Raw genomic sequence first — 19,277 nt, forward strand, 5'->3', positions numbered from 1 at the left:
ATTGGAATTACAAAAGTTAGTACTCTTCTATGTGAGACGTCATATGAGGTACCTCCTAACCTCCTAACAGGACCATTGATCTCCCCAGTAACCTCTGGCTCTTTGGAAAAAAAAAAAAAAGAAAAGCCAAATACAACCTACAAAAATGAAAAATATCCAAGTACCTAAAAAAAAGTCTGTATGTCATTTTGCCTTGTTTTCATAAATAGGGCTCAAAAAGTTAATTGTGCTGAAATAAACACTAGCATAATGCCTAAGGATACCTTTTTCTACCTGGCTATGGAGTGTCAGCAGCATAGATGCTGCACATAAACTATAGAATAACCCACTAGGAAATCAGCTACAGCAAGATTTCTTACAAACATACCTGGGGTATTTTTAAAAATTAATATTATACTGCTATGCTTGGATTAATTAGCTTTCTTCTTCATTTACAAAGCATATCTGTCTGGTTTATGAACTTAGTCTCTATTCCCCACTCTTGCAAACCTGTTTAATTAAAGTTTTAACTACTGCATTAGCTTTGGAAACAGTAGAATGACTTTTATTACTAGAAATCTAAATCCTTCTTTTAAACATACTCCGCAATGGAAATACGACATGTTCCATAATATTCCTGGATAGACACACAACCTTACTACCTTAAATTATATATATTATCCATTTCCACCAAGTTGCATGTAGGCAATGTTGGCCTTTTTGCACTGAAAGTTGCACTAACAGTGAAACTTTGATTAATTTAGCCAGCCATCACATCAGTCCCCCGAAATCCACTAAAGGTCACCTTTCCTTTTTAGGCATGTACCTATTTCTAATCTGCTCGTTTATTTCCTCATCCATTATTCCATTCTATCTCTTTTAGGGATCCATCACTTATTAGACTCTCATCTCTACTAGTATGGTATTACACTTTGGTTTTCAATTATAGCAAATCCTATCACAATCTTTTTCAGCATATATCACTGGCTTTCCTTCATGCTATAATAAATGTTTGAATACTAATTTTCTTTTCTTTTTTTTTTTTTTTGCTATATATATATAAAATTGTAACATTGTATCATTGTAACCTATTAATAAGAAATACTGGTTGGAATAAACCTGAGCTTATAGAAATACATGACGTACAGTTTATCATGTATTTTTCGCTAAATATTTAAAAGTTTCTGGCATAATGATCAGTGAGCAGAAATTATTTGTGGAATCCCTGTCAACTACAACAAAGCAGAAAATATTTTTGTCTCTCCTAAGCACAGCTGCTTAAAGACTTGTTACACATTATACCTCAAATACTCCACAGTTCCATCTCACAATTTATTTCACGGAAGTGGAATGTCAACAATAGTGAGTTCCATAATAATGAAAAAAGATAATGGTCATTTTCCCCCTGCTCTCATTTGAATCTCATAACTGGTGAGACGATCAAATCTAAAAACTTATTAGTTCTGCTACTGCAAACTATTCAGGCCATCATTTCAGGATCAGTTTGCAGCACAAAATTAGGGAGGGAATCTTTTTAAATGAACAATTTACAATTAATATTTCTGCCAACATATATTAGCAAGCTTTACTGAATGGAAAACAATTTCAAAATTTTCAAATTAAAACTTGAGTAATTATTGCTTACAGTTGACAGTGCTATAAAATACAAATTGATACTACAGAATTTTGTCAAGCTGTAAATCTAATTAGGAAAAGAAGCAAATAATAGGAAACTCTATACTCTTCTCCTAAATTTGAAAGAGAGCAAGAAAGAGAGAGTTCAAGCATCATCAGGTCATCCTGTGTATAATTCTGCGGCCATTAATTCACACGACGGAAAAACGTAAGTGTATAAAATCAACTACAAAGCTTTGAAACATTTTTGTTTGTGACATTTTTGTAGTCCTTACATGTGTCCTAACCCCATTTAAGATGAGACAAATATGGCACAAAATAAGTTTCAAACAGATCATAGAATTACAGAATGGCTTGGGTTGGGAGAGACCTCAAAGATCATCTAGCTTTAACCCCCTTGCCACAGATGGGGCTGCCAACCACTAGATCAGGCACTAGATCAGATTGTGGAGGGTCCCACCCAGCCTGGCCTTGGACACCTCCAGGGATGAACCTTACACAACTTCTTTGGCAGCCTATTTCAGCACTCTTATCTGTGAAAAACTTCCCCCTGACATCTAATCTAAATCTTCTCTCTTTCAGTTTAAAACCATTAGCCCTTAATTTTAATTTAGACTAAATTTGTATCTCTTTGTATTTATTGTAAACTCCGTGGAAATAAACAGGAGGCATTACTTTCAGAGAGACCTACATTTTTACATGAAATAGGGAATACATCTGCACTGCTGTAAAATGAAATAATAATAAACAGTAAGATTTATTTAAGTTATTCAGAATAGACTTTTTTGTTTCAGCATGTTTTCCTTTAATTTGCAAACACAATGTTATCCTTGATCTTAACACAGCTCAAGCTAATAAAAAATGTCCTTTCGATTTACAAGAAGAAAGTGCACAGAATTACCAGGTCCTAAACACTGCCTTTCAGTGCATCTAGGAAAATCTGCTGCTGACAAATATATGAACTCACTGTTCATTTTCTGGGATGAGAAACCCAGTAAATTCAGTTAATGGATGTCTCATATACTTCTTATAGGAGCATAACCCAACACCACCATCTTTCATCCTGATTTCCTCTACAGAATGGGTTTAATAATATTTTCTTCCACCTACTTCCAGTGCTGTTCTGGGCTTTTAATGAGATATATGTAGGTGAGCATTTGATTTCAACCCTTATCCAGAAACAATGCAAACGAACATCTAAAAGTTCAGAAGATGCATATTGCTCAGCATTAAAACTATTTTTACTTCAGTGTCAAATTTCAGGCCACCAATGACATTTGTATCCATAGCTTAGAAAGAACAAATAGTAAATAATTTTTTAGAATTAAAACATATGAAAACATTTTATTAATTTTTCAATGCTTTAAAATATTAGTGCATTTTAATGCTCATGTTTTAAAAAAAAATCTTCATAAAGACAACCCATCGAGTTTCCCATTGAGATGATTACACTTATATGCATGTCTTTTCTAAACATCTGATAACTTAGCAGCACAACTTACAGTGAAACAGAAATTAAATGTTTCTTTAAAGAAAAAAAGCCTTCAAAATACACATTTTCTTAACTAATAATCTCCACTAATAAGTAGAGATAAATACACTGCATTTCTTCCATTTTCTAACACATAAAACATTCTTCTAAGTGTTACATAATCCATTTGAAAATTAGTATTGAATATCATAGAATTGTAAATCTTTAGGCCAGTCTCCCACCCAAACCAGGGTTAGCTACAAGGTCAGATGAGGCTGTTCAGTTCTTTACCCGATTGGGTCTTGAAAATCTCTAATGGTGGAGACCTCATTTAACAAACAACCCACCACGCAATTATCATGGAGAAAAAGTTCTTTCTTTTTGATCTGAAATATTCTTATTTCAAGTTATGTATCCTGCCTTCTCCTCCTACCATGCACCACACTGAAGAGCCTGGTTCCAATCTTCTTATTACCCTTTCCATCAGTACAAGGGCATTTCTGCTAGGTGACATCAGTGCCTTATCCCCATGATGAACAAGTCCTGATGCCTCTGCTTCTCCTTACAGGGCAAGAGCCAAAGTCCTTGGACATCTTAAAGTCCTCCCACAGAACTCACTCCAACTTATTAATGCATTTTGTGCTCAAAACGGGGCACATTCGTCTATATACACATAATTCAATGATACAATGTTTGGTTTTTTTTTTCCTAAAATTATATTTGTGTGCATGGTAGAATCCTATTCAAAATGTTTTCATGTAAAATCTAGAAAATATTTTTTTTGTAGAAAATAAAGACCAATTCTTATTTTTTGCATGTCTTTATTCAGCAAATGGAAGGTTGTCAAGAGAAGTAAATTAGTGATGATAACTATGCTGAATATTTACACAGCAGAGAACTTTACAACTGACCAATGAAGGAAAGAAATAGCTGAGGCTACAATGCTCTCATCTGATGACATGAGCATGGTCCACAAAGACTGAGGTAATTCAAACGCAGTTTCCCACCTCCTCTCCATATTTCTGCTCTTCATATACGTAGTTTTCTAATATAAAGACATAAGAAGCTTGGTTTTCTTTTTTCTCTTAAAAAACTTCTGTAAAATATTTCTGTACAAGATGGAATGGCACTTCATACAGCTACAGCTAATGCTGGCAATAACTGTCTGAAGATACATTTCCTGCATATGCTGGAGTATACTTCACAATAACCATGGGCTGCATAACTACAGTGATTCACTGAAAGCCAAGAGAAGCGTTACTCCAAGTAGTCTACTGAGCATTTAAAAAACTTCCCCACTGTTTATTACTATAGCATTAAAATTGTCTCTGAACACCACTGAGACTCGTTATGCACAGTGCTTACAGCTATGCCATCTCAAAAGAGATTCTGCTTTCCGCATTTTAGAATGCTGTATCTTTAATTAACCGCCCTTCCCTCCTCCCCCGCCCCAGAAAAAAGAAGAAAACCCAAACCTTTCTCCTCCTTGTAGATGCAGTTGACAATTGTGTCTTGCTTCAGATTCACACTAACAGAGAGTAGCTGAGTACTTATTACAATTACACATTCAGGTTTTTAGTACCTTTGGTTTAGTCTGAAGAATGACTCTGTAAAAATTAGTGCTATTGATGACGTTTCATTTGTTATCTCTTAATGTTGCCCAAACCAAATGTCCCCACTTCAGAGATAATAGGATATGTTGTTTCATATTTTTTTCTTATAAGCCAACACAGCAAATTCTGTACAAACTTGGAACATCTTATTATACTGTCTTTTTCTTTTAATAGGAGAGTTAACAGAGGGCACAAAGGGTCTACATGGAAACTCCCTTCCCTTCAGTGAGCCTTAACAAATGCAATAAACTGAAATACGAGAAAAATTGTATTAATATGCTCAACCATTTAGCAATCTCTTCTGCTGCCTGTGCTCTCAAGAAGAATTAATGTTTAAATGTTATGAATATTATGTAGGCCACTTTAAAAGTAATGCCTCCTATTTATTTCCATGGAAACTGCAACAGATACCAAGAGCACAATAACACTACTGACTACTACAAAATTCTGAGCTACAAAAGCCTATTTTTCAACACATTAACCACTTATTAGCTATATTTTTTTCACCAGTGATGAACAAGAATCTGCATGCTGCGCTTGTAGAAATCTGCACGCCCAACCAGAATGTGGCTTATCTTCCACATTGCTGTCACCACCTCCAGCACGCTCACATTCCTCCACTGCTTCACTGTGCTCACATCCTCTCTCTGGTCTACAGAAACATCCACCAACAGTCAATGAACGTCCATGGGGTCAGTTTTTTTCCACATGAAAGAATTCAGGGTCACACCTTCACTTCATACGCACTTCCATGTCAGATACCATTCAGTCAGACTGCCCCTCTGCTGCAATCTGTTGCACAACAACAACATGTAATGGAATATTGGTGGGAAGGTTCATCTTCTACTGCCACACTATCAACATCTGTCTCTGCTGTTGTGGGCCAACCTAATAAAATAGGTGACATTACTTTCAGAGCAGCCCGTAAATGCTATTAATATAATGCTACAAATATATGTTATGTATATGTATACAAATATATATTATATGTAATATAAAAATATATAATACATATATATTAAATTATGAAATAAAAGATTTAATACCTAACTGCCCAGAGCAATGAGTAAACATCATTATATTGTTACATATTAACAGTACATATTAACAGTTTTCAATGATGCAGAGAAAAATAAAGGCTAAATGACAGTCCGAAGACCAAGTAATTTCATTTCTTCCTTTTCTGCTCCGAAAACAAAAAGGATATATTTGTATCTTTATTCACCTGTGTGTATGAAATTCACCTGTCTATTCTTCTATTCTTCTGGCAGCCTGGTCTAGTAGTTGACACATAGCAGGGGGGTTGAAACTAGATCATTGTGGTCCTTTTCAACCCAACCTTTCTTTCTCTTCATGGACCTCAATTAAACATTAGGCAATCTAAACCTAATGTAAAATAAAATCATCTCTCCGTATTGTGGTTCTGAATACACCAGATTTTAGAAATTCTGCTCAACAAACTTCACAACTGTGCCTAAGGATTTATCGAACCTTAGAAACTCATTATGGACATAGGAAATCTTTCCCCAGTTTTTCAGATTGTTTGTATAGCTTTAAGACATTGTGCCAATATTCTCATTATGTAAATTTACAGAAATACAGTACATTAATGCAAGAACTCTGCATATAGAAATGGAATCAAAATCAATAGAAACTAAATTTAGGATATTTGCAAGGATGCAAACAATGCTGACGAGTCATGACAAAGCTGTATACCTGGCACTTAACAAGGGGATTTCATTGACTTAAAAATTCCCATTCAAGTCCCTAAAATTCCCTCTCAGTAAGCAGTGCAAATAAACTGCATAAACACTATGAGATATGCATTCCATGCATATAGCCACAAAATAAAAACTAAAAGCTAAAGAGCAGGTTGACTATTACAGCATCCTTCCGGTTCATAAATTGCACAGACAGAACTCTGGACTACAATTAGTCACTCCAAAGGAAAAACGCTCAAAAATTTGTAGCTTCCAAAGACAGGGCTGCACAAGTGCAGAACACACCCTATTCTCTTTTCTGTTGATTTTTTTTTAAGCACAGTTGTCCGTGTGAGTCCCCACACTCACAAATCTATTCTTACAAGCCAACATGACAATGAATTTGAAGAAGGGAGTAACTATAAACATAGCCTGTATGGCAAAGGTATTGATGCAGCTCCTGCCCATTGATTGCCATTAAGCTGCTAAGGATAGAGACATTCTTGCAAGAGAACACAGAGTCACAGAATTGTAGGGGTTGGAAGGGACCTTAAGAGATTATCGAGTCCAAATCCCCTGCTAAAGCAGGTATCCCACAATAGGTCACATTGGTAGGCATCTAGACAGGTCTTGAATATCTCCATGAGAGGAGTCTCCACAACTTCTCTGGGCACAATGTCTTCCAGTGCTCTGTCACCCTTACCATAAAGAAGTTCTTCAGTATGTTACTATGGAACTTCCTCTGTACAAGTTTTAGACTCGATGCCCTAGCACTACACACCACCTAGAAGATCCTGGCTTCATCCATTTGCCTCCTACCTTCCCCTAGATATTTATAAACATTTATCAGATCCCCTCTCAGTCTTCTGTTCCCCAGGCTGAACAGACGCAGGTTATTCTTCCTTTCTTCATATGGGAGATGCTCCAGGCCCTTTATCATCTTGGAAGCCCTCTGCTGGACTCCTAGGAGATGCATATCTTTTTTGAACTGGGGAACCCAGAACCAGACACAGTAGTCAAAATGCAGCCTGACCAGTGAGGAAGGGGAGGATCAATTCCCTTGACCTGATCGCCACACTTCTTTTAATGCATCCCAGGATATCACTGGCCTTCATGGCCAAAAGAGCACACTGCTGGCTCATGGCCCGTCTGTTGTCCACCAGAACCCTCAGATCCTCTGCAGAGCTCATCTGCAGCAGGTTATCCCCTCGCAAACACAAAAGACAAAGTTTTAGTTTTCCTGAAGGATATCCTATTTCCAAGGACACACACAGTTTTTTTTAGGAATGATCTATCAAGTGGGAAAATCTGCATGAAAACATCTGTTTTATTGGACAGTGATTCTTGCATCTTAGTGAAAACAAAGAATAGTCACAATTGTCTGATGAAATGTAACTAGATCAGAGAAAAAAACAGATTATTTTTTTTCTAATTGAGGAATACTGGAATACACATAATCTCTCAGAAAAAAAAAAAAAGCAAGCGCAAATACTGCATGGAGTTGTGAACAGCTCCTTTGAAGCTGAAAGGTTTCTCCAATAAGTGCATGAACTTGACAATAGAAGTACATAAATTTATACTGTGATCACTGCATTTAATAGCTGCTGATAGACTTTATTTCTAAGAATTCTTTACTCCTTTTTTGAACTCATTTATATTTTTATCCTTCATATTCTGTGGCAAATGTTTCTCAATTTAATGATGCACTTCATAGCAAAATTCAAAAAGATACTGATACTTATTTTGGACCTACGGCGCAATAAAATAATGATCTATCTCTGCATTGTCATGCTTTGAGAAAAAGCAAGTAAATATCTCCTTATTCATATCTCCAGAACAATTTTGCAAAATATAGCACTAAAATGCAACATTGTTTTGCTGAACCATTCAGTATTTAAAACACTAACTCCAAAATAGGATAATAATATTTTAGAATTATGCATTTTAGGTGCTCACAGGTCATTTCTAATCTAGCTACAGTGTTACAAAAAAAATAAAGTCAGTAAAGAAGCAGAATCCAAACTCTTGCAGACGTGGACCCAGATGGAGGCAAAATTAGTTCAGTAAGTTGCTGAATTGACTTAATTTTAAATTTCATTAGTTCAATCCCAATTTTAATACCATAAACCTTCATTTATTTGTGTTACTGAAAACATACCATAACTCAGCCATCCATGATAGATTACTATAGATTTTTGAATTTCCACTGGTGCATTTAAGATAAATGAGTTTTAATATGTTTAATTTCAAAATATTCAAAGTGCTTTATAATACCAACTTTTTTTTAAACAAATTACATTATATTAACTTTTAAAATATAGTCTCCCTTGGCAGAATTATAATTTAAATACTCTTCAGGAATCACTGTAATGATTTCCTACTTAACGTTAATTCTCCCATGAATCCATCTAAGACAAAACAAAACCTGATTTATGGGATCTACACTGCAACATTATCTGTATACAAGCTGACCTATAGCTTCACCTCTCAAAGGCTAAATGGTGATTTTCTTCTCTCTCAGTTCCCATCAGGCGGACATTACAGTAGCTTATTCAAATTGAATTATGAGATGTACATTTATAAAAATGTACTATGATATTTGAGGGATTTTCATGACAGTACTCAATACGTTTCAATTGGACTGCCAACTAAACTGGAAATAAGATCAGAGAATTGAAATGCCAGGATTCTTACTCAACAAATATGTACCATTTTTCAATCTATCATAATATACTTCAAAAACTGAAGTACTGTGTTGCACATAATTTCTGAAAAACACAAAGTGAAAGGTCAGAATGAACCCATCGCAATGTCTCACCTAAATTTATTTTCAAAAAGTTGAACTTTATTATTTTCAAAATGTAGTTTTTCTTTCTTCATTTATATAATGTGTTTAGAAACGAACTGAAAAACTGAATTTTTCTACTGTGAACTACTAACTTCTGAACATAAGTCAAAATACAAGGAACCTTCTCTACAATATTAATGGCTCTATGTGGTCTTTCTTTACTTTCAGTTATTAATGAATAGTAAATACTAACTTATTTTAATTAATAGAGTAAGAAAACACAGCTTTCTTGTGACAAATTATCCTTAATCATGCATCAAACAGATAAAATAAAAAATTCATTCAGCTATGAAAGCACTACCAAAGACTCACAAACCATATTGTCTATCACCTATCTAGCGGGGCGCTAAATGAAAATTCCTTCCAAATCATTATTTGCATAGATTTCTCCACTATGAAAGTCTACTCACCACTGAAAGTGTGCATTAATTAATTCTGTCATTTGACTTCAATAAAAATTTGCAGAAAAAGACAGACTTCATACATTTCACTGACCTTCCAGGGAAAAAGTACAACTGCACAAGTCTGTATATAACCACCATCAAGACTGTCTTCAGACATATCAAACAGAAGTCAAATTCTTACAATTATGTTTATGTCTTACTCTGATTAGTCATCTGTTTTAATCAAAAATATCCCAGTCACACACCTGCTTGTGGTACCATTAGAAAAATAACATCTATTTTAGAATAATCTTGACAGTTTTGCTATTTTATTACCGAAATTTTTGCTTTACCCTGGCACTATGATGCCTGGCAAGCATTACTTTATTTCCCACATGCACACAAGTGGACAACAGTATAACAAGTTATAATAGCCCAGTAATATATTCCTTATCTAAAAACAAGCCTCTACAGATGAAGCAAAAGACTGTGGGACAACTTCCATGTGTTTAAATAGAAATATATATAAATATTTGAATTACTGGTATCAACATTTCTAAAAATATAACCTGTTTTTTCCGAATACAAATGAGGATCATCACTCAGTCTTCTGTAATCGAAGGTGACACACTAACATACAGTTTTTTAAATATTCTGCACACACTCTCACAGCTACTATGCTCCAACATCTTTTTCCACTTGGCCAAGAGCACTCACATAAGTTAACAGATAGTTCAGAGTTTTAAGGTTCTGGAATATACAGCATAATAAATTTACTACAGTTGAAATTTATGTTATTAAATATATTTCATATTATCAAAAATTTCATTGAGTTTCAAAAATTCAGGCAAATATATTAATAATATATTATTATCTTAAGGGTGTAGGTTTTCACAAGACATGACTAAGTAGCAATCATTATTTCTATGTTTTTATCCCTTTAATGTGATAGCTATTGTAGCTGTAGATCTTCATAGTTTTTGGACATCAGATTCTTTTTCTTAATTTTTGCTATTTCAGTCTTTTTTTCCACATGAAATATTTGAATTTTCTGCTCAAACTAAGAGGATTTGAAATTTTTCAATAAAACAGAAATCATATGGACTGCAAAAAGAAATAATAATAATAAAAAAAGACACAGACATATCTCATAATACTCCACCGCCCAACATTGTTGCTGTTAAGCAGGGCTTACTGAGGCCACACTCAGATCCTTGATTTGAATTTCAACTTCCAAGTACTTCTTAAGTATTCACTACGTCAGAGCAAGAATTATTATCCAAATAAACTGAGTCCCAGTCTGCCATACTGCCTAAGAGTTTTCAAAGTTATTCATAACTTAATGTGGGAAACTAGCAATTTACCCTCCAAACTCAATGCCAATTCTATTCTCTACTTGGGAAAAATAAATCCTTTTAAACAAATGTTTTCATCAAAATGGCACCATTTCCACAAAAACATCTGATTTGCTTCTATTTGTAATTTATTTCCAACCAGCCCCAGTAGGATGGTCTATGTGTTAGAGTAAACCAAGACTTGACCTACATTAAAGTCTACTTTTTTTGCTTTCTTTTCTCTTCTGATAGAACAATTTACTCCAAATCAGTTCCACTGTATTCCCTACAGATTCCCATAGACTGCAGTTAAAGCAGTCATCTATGAGGGTCCTTTGTCTCAAAAATTAAGTAAGAACAAAAGGATTTCCCCAAAACAAACAAAAAGATTAAAAGAACTCAGAAAGTGTGCCAACCACAGTATGAAACAGCAGCTCTAATTCTCTAACTGAAAAATCATAGCCTTCTTATTTTAAAAATGCTGTACAATTACCTGTCCTGATATGTGACAGATATCCTAAGAAACAAGCATTATTTGCACCCATAAACATTTCACAAGAGTGAGTATTATTGCGTATCACTTTTCTCATTAAAAAGGAGACAGGTACAACACTGACATCCCTTTTAAAAGGAGACAGAAAATACTAGAAAGTTCTTGTTGTCTAGGATACTAATTTAAAATCCACTGAAAAGCTGCACTATTCTTATAAAGACTCAAATGCTATGGCTTAAAACACTTACTTGATAATGTCTCCTTCAAGAGCAATCACTCGTTTAATGATCTTCTGTTCAGGGTTTCTAGGAGACCTAAGACAGGGGATAAGGTTATACAATCAGTAATGTTCCCATTGTTTTAAGAAAATGAAAAGAAATTCCACAAAGAAATAGACATTATTAAAGTCATTAGGAGATTCCATGTTCTCTTTGATATAGCATCAATCATGATGTTCCACTGAAGTGAAGCTACTACAATCATTCTCATTGCAAGCCATTATTGAAAAGCAGATGCTGAAAAATGACCTGCATACAAACACTACAATAACTGACATACTCATATATTTTATCATGTAAAGCACAGTTCACACCATTAGAAGTACAATGTATCCCTACCAGTGAAAAGAGTACCTTTGCAAATAGATTCATATAATAAAACTGGAATTTTCCATCAAAAGCTAACATCACATTGTGTTTAAAAATTCATCTGACTCACTCACCTTGGGCAAAAAAGAATCCCCCACTTTAATATTGATAACTTTCACAAATTCAGGTAAACCTTGCCTAAGTAACTGTGGATAGTTTAAAAAGACATGTAAACTTTTCTGAAAGTATATAATACCTATAATACCATGCCTTCTTTTCAATTTCTTTCCCTAGAATCATGTTTTATTGAGTGAATTATGGCCACACATTACACAGTATTATGAAAAAGCAAAGCTGAAGTTGCATACTCAATCTGAATAAACCAAGTTCCTGCATGAATATTAAGAGACAAGATTACTAGAAGTGTTATTCTATCTGAGTTTTGATAGACTAATGCACACCACAGTCTTACTTTTCTGCATACTATGATTCTATACCTCATTTTATTTCATTTTTTACTTTTAATTTTGCAAATGTGGTAGAGTTCTTTTACATTCTTAAAAACCTACTTATTTGCAGCTTGTATACTGAAAAGGTAGTGAGGAAAAAAATGGTTTTGACTTTCTGCTGATGCTTGAGTTCTTTATTTTAGACTCCAAGTCTGCTAGAAATGCAATTAAAAGGGGTTTACATTGCTGGTTTTGTTACAGAAAACACTAGTCATGCCATCTTCACAACGATCCAATGTACATTCAAGCTCACCTCTGGTCAACTGGTAGCACAATAAGATTACGTTTTCTTAAAAAGGAATGCTGAAATGAATCTGGACGAAAAACTCATCAGTAGAACTGTATGATTACTGGCATGTGCTGTTCAATTGCTCTTACAAAAATTGAAAAGGAAAATTGCTTCAGGCTAAGTAAAAATTAAAATAAAAATTTAATACACAATGAAGTGCTTAAAGAGTTTCAAAAATCTTATTTTTGTGTCAATACTTATGAAACTTATTTATATTTCATTGTAATGACCTAAAATTGAAGGATTATAATTTTAAATTTCAAAAGAGCTGGTATTTTCCCTTTATTGTTTACAAAGCCCAATAACCTTATTTTCATAAAAAAGTACTTTGATTCCCTTAGAATTTTTAAACCATTTTAGCTGAATTATTAACAGAACGATTTATTTTTATCCACAGTATTGTATGTTCCATTTAACTCTCGTCTTTCATGTTCCTGATCATGCTGAGAACACATAATTGATTTTTTATTTTATTTTTAACATATCAGTCTTGGGTAGGATTAATCAAATTTTAGATGCATATATGATTAAAACAGGTGGAGTATCCACAGCGCTTTCTCGTACTGTTCCCTAACAGGTTTCAATGTGTACTCTATCGAGCAGTGACCATCTGCCATTCTAAATTAGAAAGCAGCCTAAATAAAAATATTTTATTATTACAAACGTTTATACATTTAAAATATTTGCAAAAAATACTTCTGTGTTTATTTATTTCTTTTTTTATTTACTTGGACTCATACTGTAATGTTTTCATGTAAAACTGAACTGATGGAAAAAAGTTCACAGCGTATGTGATGAATTGTATATTCCTAAAAACTGAATGAAAACAATTTTTTTTCTGTTCTTTGAAACTTCTCTTCTGGTTTAACTCTTCAATTTCAAAGTTTGTTCGCAATTTCCCATGTAAGCATTTCCATTTGATTAGTATATGTATACATATATTGCAGTGTAAGTATAGATCTCTAAATTAATTTGCCTTCATTTGGGGGAAAAAAATAATAAAAAAAAAACAACATGATTTTGAATAAGCATCACTTTAAATCTGAGATATGAGTATCTGTTCTAATGAGTGGTTACCTTTCTGCTAGTACCTATACATTACAGAAAGAAAAACTAATGCCTGCGTCATCATTACTTTGGATTAAAGCCTCTCACGTTGGTCCACTTGTTTGAAAAGGAAATAAGCAGTTTAGGATAAGAAGACGTGGAGGTGAATCATAGAGTGATGAGGGCAGATGCAAATTACTTATTCATCATTAGCAAGCTCTTCAAGATACAACTTCCAGCCTACACAGTATTCTGGCAAAGCTTTCCTTTTATCCATCCAAATAATACTGATAGAAAAAAAACAAAAAACAACTGAGAACAGGAACCACCTCCCACTAACACACATTTAGTTCTAAAGTTAGGAGATATACTATAGCAGAAGAGCTGTGAAGAGTTCATTTTCCTTATCAACAATGACAAAAAAAATGCATTTCAGAGCTGAAGACAGTAATGTCATCATGGAAAGAACATAGTGAGAAAATGAAGACTAGTCGGACACAACTACAGCTAGATTTTATAGGTGAAGCATCCCAAAACCAGTCTGAAATTGAGGATTTACAAGCTTATAAGATGATACAGTTTAGTGAGTAGGGGTATAATAGTAGTTGCAAATACATAAGAACTTAAGACCTTGTTCTATATCAGGTAAGTATTAATAAATATTAACAATCTTTTCTAGTTATTATCTCACTGCTCCAGTAAAAATGAAATGTCATTTCTATTTTTATTTTTAATGATACACTCTTACAAAAAATGTACACATATATATACACATACACATAAACATTCATAAAAATTTGTACAAGCACACATTCCACCGTGTTCAGTTTTGCATCAGGGAATTTACACTGTAGAATAGCAGTTCTACTGAGCACATTTACCTTGAAAGAAGATGAGAGGAAGGCTGATGACTGTTCCGAAGGGTTTCCTGATTGATCAACTGAGTACTTTGTCATGATATTGCTCCAAAACTTTTCCTTTTCCATTATTTGGATTATTTATTCTAATGCGTACTGGTGCTTAGCACAATTTTCCGTAACTGCTTCATAAGCTAATTACAATTTTATCAATAATTAAACTTGCATAGCATTTCCATATTTTTACTTGACCCTTATTTATTTAACTGTATTCAAAAGTGCACATAATAAATCATGCTGAAGAGCTTAGAACTAAAGTTTCTACAGGCTTTTCTAGAGAGAGTGCTTTTCAGTCTGTATTTTGAGAGCCCAGTAAGATAAATGAAGAAAAACAGCTGATTTGCTTCTACTCTCCAAAGGAATATATTAATATGTATAGCCAAGTGCTATGTAATATTACCCCCTGTCAAAAATGCAGTCTCTGTAATTGATTAAAAAAAAGGAACCAGAATATGTTCTAACACAATGCAGACACACCAAAAGCAATTACATTTTTTGATAGATATTAGCACAACAGCTATCAGTAGCAGAAAAAAAATCAGACTTGAATAACAGTAAAATCTAACTAAATAAATGCTACTTCATAAAAGAACAATGTTTTCCTTGAATGAACACTCAAAATTTCTGGGCACATACACCAGAAAAAAAAATATCTTGATTGTGAACTCATCACCATTATCCTAGTCAACCTGTACAGCTTTTGTGCTCACCTTTTAAAATAGTTTAAATTTTGATACCTCTGATAATAGCATTTTATATAGGATATTATAAGGTATTTATTAAAAAGTTGAAGATGCCTAAAGCTTGTGTTGTGTTTGTATGTACATATCTGTTTACATGCATCTATATATTACTGTTTGCACACAGCTTTACTTTTTCATGAGATAGAAGGAAGACGTTTAGCAGCAGCTGGAAATTTGCCTTCGGATTATTCACAGTTTATTTTTATGCAATTTCTTCATCATTGACCTGGCTGTAACTGAAACAATGAACGTTTTACTGTCCTAGCATGAAAAAAATGAAGTAATGGAGGCCACCTTCTTTACAGACATCTTCTCTGCTTTGATTTACATTGTTAATGACAGATAATAAGGTTTTAATTCCATAAAACAAGATAATTTGGAAACTTCTGAGATCTTAATCTAAAGCTATGATCCAAAACCATTCACCCTGCGACCTCTTCATTTCCCCAAATTAATTCCTCTCTGATCTTAAAATTCCAACACAGTTACAGTTAACACTTCTGGGCATTTCCAGAACTGCTACCAAATGAAAAATGAGTTGTTTATCTCCTCCTTTAGCCTTCTGGGGATCCATAAAATAGCCAGAGCAGTAACTAAAATGTAGCTGAAGCCCAGAATAAATGTTATCAATATACCTACAGAATTGGGAACCTTATAGTACAATTTTAGTGGTTTATTTTTGAACTATGCTTGGAGGAAGAGGAAAAAGAGAGGCAGTAGAGCTACCTCATGCTTATTTGCTGGCACTGCTTAATAAGGTAAATGGAGTTTTACTTGGCTGCATCATGCTCTAGACGAAGATGCTAACCCTTCAAAAAAAAGCTATCTGCCCTTCACCTATGATGAAGGAGCTTCCTATTAGGAGCACAGTTTCATACAGTTGAAAATACGTAGTAGTATCTATCCTTTCATTCCTCCTAATACTACAGCTAGGACTAAACAGATTTAATAGATCCATTTATAAAAGTCAAGTGCAATTTATATGGTATATGAACAAATTTTCTAAATAAAAAACGTTAATGTGTTCGTATTTTCCAGTCCATAATTACTATTTCAATTCCATAATTCTTTATGCAGAGAAACACCACAGTTAATAGTTTGATTTAAACTTCTCAGTTTTTTTTTTTTTCTTTCTGTAAATGTTTTATTTCCTTCTAGTTCCAGCAGATACTGAATCTCATAATACATATAATATTTAACCTACAATATAGCAGGTTCTGAGAAAATTTCTATATTGTGGAAGATAGCACATGATATAATAGCTGTCATTGTTGTTGCTAAATTCTACTGTACAGAACTCTATATAATTCTGTTACATAGAATTGTTGCCAAATTCTATTTTACAGAATTACAAAGAACTGTTGCATTGGATGTTTCTCGTACTCAGGCCCAGTATCTGTATTCAGTTTCAAGCAAGATATTGACAAACTGAATAAAATGAAGGGCTGCCAAAATGATAGTAACAGAAGAGTAATGGCTAAAGGAACAGGCTTTACAGATCAGAGAAGAAGCATGAGGTTTAACTGCTATCTGGTGAGTGATTAGAGAGAAAGGAGTCAGAATTTTCTGAGAGGTGCAAAACAGAAGGAGAAAAGGAAATAGCATGAGTTGCAGCAAGGGAAATTCCAGATGGACATGAGAAAAAAAAAAATCACATTACATGTGGTTAAGCAGCACTACAGGCTGTGCAGAGAGACTGAGAAACTCAGATGCACAGAGCTCGACTGGACACGTCTCAGAGGAGCCTGACCCATCTTTGGAGCTGCCCTTGCTCTGAGCGACTGTTAGGACTACACAGTCACCAGAGGTGCCTTCCAACATTATCTTGCACTCATAACTATGAAGAGCCTTTAGTCCCATTCAAATATAAGAATTATGATGCTGATACTTTAGAAACAAAACAAAACAAAACAAAACAAAACAACAGAATGCAGTCTCTGCCAAAAGAGAGCAGACTGAAGCTCTTAATTAATGTTCAAAGATTCTTATTATCTGTCTTTTTGGACTGCACCTAATTCTACCATAAAGCATCTGTAGAGAAGATTATGGTATAATCTTAAGCATCCTGAATGACAATGAGCCTAACATAAAGAGAAATTATTCCCAAATTTAATTATTCTTACTACTAGGAAATTGCATCTGCATTCAAAATGGAATTTGTCCAACTTCAATTTCAATTCCATGCCTCCTCCTCCAAGGCAGAAAAACCTTCTATGTTTTTCTTCTTCCTCATGGAGAAAGATTTAGGCACAACAGTTTTCTTACATTTTTCTAAGATACATCAGCTCTTAAGCTTCTTAGTGTACAGTTAGTTTTCCAATTCCAGGATCACTTTTGTGACCACACTTCTGACATTTCCAATTTCTTTGTGGTACACAAACCTGAGAAGCCAGTATGATTCAGCTGGGCTTACTACTATGCTGAATAATAGACTAAGAAGAGTAACCTGCCCAACCTTAAGTTGGCTCAATGCAAAATCTCTTTGATGTTTTAAAAAATTTTCCATTTATTTCATATGTTTAGGTAAAAGTATCATTGTTTTCATACTGGGAGATGATACTGAAAGGATAAAAAAGTGCTATCTAAAACATTCTCTGAGTCATTTCCTTGCTAAAACACTCTGCCAATATGTTTTGATTATTACTTACAGTTCATATTCTGAATATGGACAGTAAACATGTCAGTCAGGTCATGCTATAACAAGAAAGCTGCTCTATTAATTTATTAATTTATTAATTAATTATGTTGTTCACAGGCTTAAGCAATGATTATGAAGACAACTGACAAAAACAGTATTTGAACTGGGATTGCAAAGCAATATGATAGGAGCATCACCATTCATAGATTTCTCCCAAGCCATGTCTACATCCTTGCAGCTGAACTGAACCACTTTATAATGTATATTGTTCACATCTATTCTACAAAAGGAAAGGTAGTATAAAGTGGTAGTATAAATGATTTTTGATGAAAACTTACATGCTAACTTACTGCCATTATCAAAATAACTTTTCCATAATCATACTGTAATGTTACTGATAAGAGCTATCAGCAGTGCCTGACAAAACTTATTTTTGAATTGACTAGCCTCAGCCATATTTTAGTTTCTGAAGATAGAATGAGAATAAGCTTTGTAATCATTTTGCTGAGGTAAGTCTTTTCTAAAGCTTTTCTTTTGTTGGTGTTAAATACTGAAAATTAACTGCCCATCTTAAAATCATTTGCACTTTTTCCTTAATCTTTCACTTCCATAGAACCATAGAAAAGTTTGGGTTGGAAGGGATCTTTAAGATCGTCTAGTTCCAACCCCCCTGATATAGGCAGGGACACCTCCCATTAGACCAGGTTGCTCAAAGCCCCATCCAGCCTGGCCTTGAATGCTTCCAGGAGGGGGCACCCACAACATTGCTGGGCAACCTGTTCCAGTAAATAATAGTAAAGAATAAATAGTAAATAATAACCTGTTCCTAGAAAATAATTTTTTGCTCCAGCCTTCTGATCATCTTTGTGGCCCTCCTCTGGACTCACTCCAACTATGAGTGTCCTTCCTTGTTGGTGCCCCAGAACTGGACTCAGTACTCCAGGTGGGATCTCATGAAAGCAGAGAGTAGAGGGGCAGAATCACCTTCCTTTGCCTGCTGGTCACGCTTCCCTTGACGCAGCCCAGGGTACAGTTGGCCTTCTGGGCTGCAAGTGCATGTTGCCGGCTCATACAGAGTCTTTCATTGACTG

At 34.3% G+C, this 19,277-nt stretch overlaps 1 protein-coding gene across 2 annotated transcripts in view; it reads right to left on the bottom strand.

Annotated features, from left to right (window-relative positions):
• IMMP2L (inner mitochondrial membrane peptidase subunit 2) overlaps positions 1-19,277 on the bottom strand; it is a 446,117-nt gene that overhangs the window by 135,349 nt on the left and 291,491 nt on the right. For both annotated transcript variants that reach the window (XM_052667976.1, XM_052667977.1), the window contains exon 4: positions 11,705-11,770. In XM_052667976.1, coding sequence (XP_052523936.1) covers positions 11,705-11,770 — 66 coding nt within the window. The remainder of the gene's footprint in view (positions 1-11,704; positions 11,771-19,277) is intronic.

This window comes from Tympanuchus pallidicinctus, unplaced genomic scaffold (genome assembly GCF_026119805.1).
Source record: "Tympanuchus pallidicinctus isolate F22 unplaced genomic scaffold, pur_lepc_1.0 scaffold8, whole genome shotgun sequence".
NCBI lineage: Eukaryota > Metazoa > Chordata > Aves > Galliformes > Phasianidae > Tympanuchus > Tympanuchus pallidicinctus.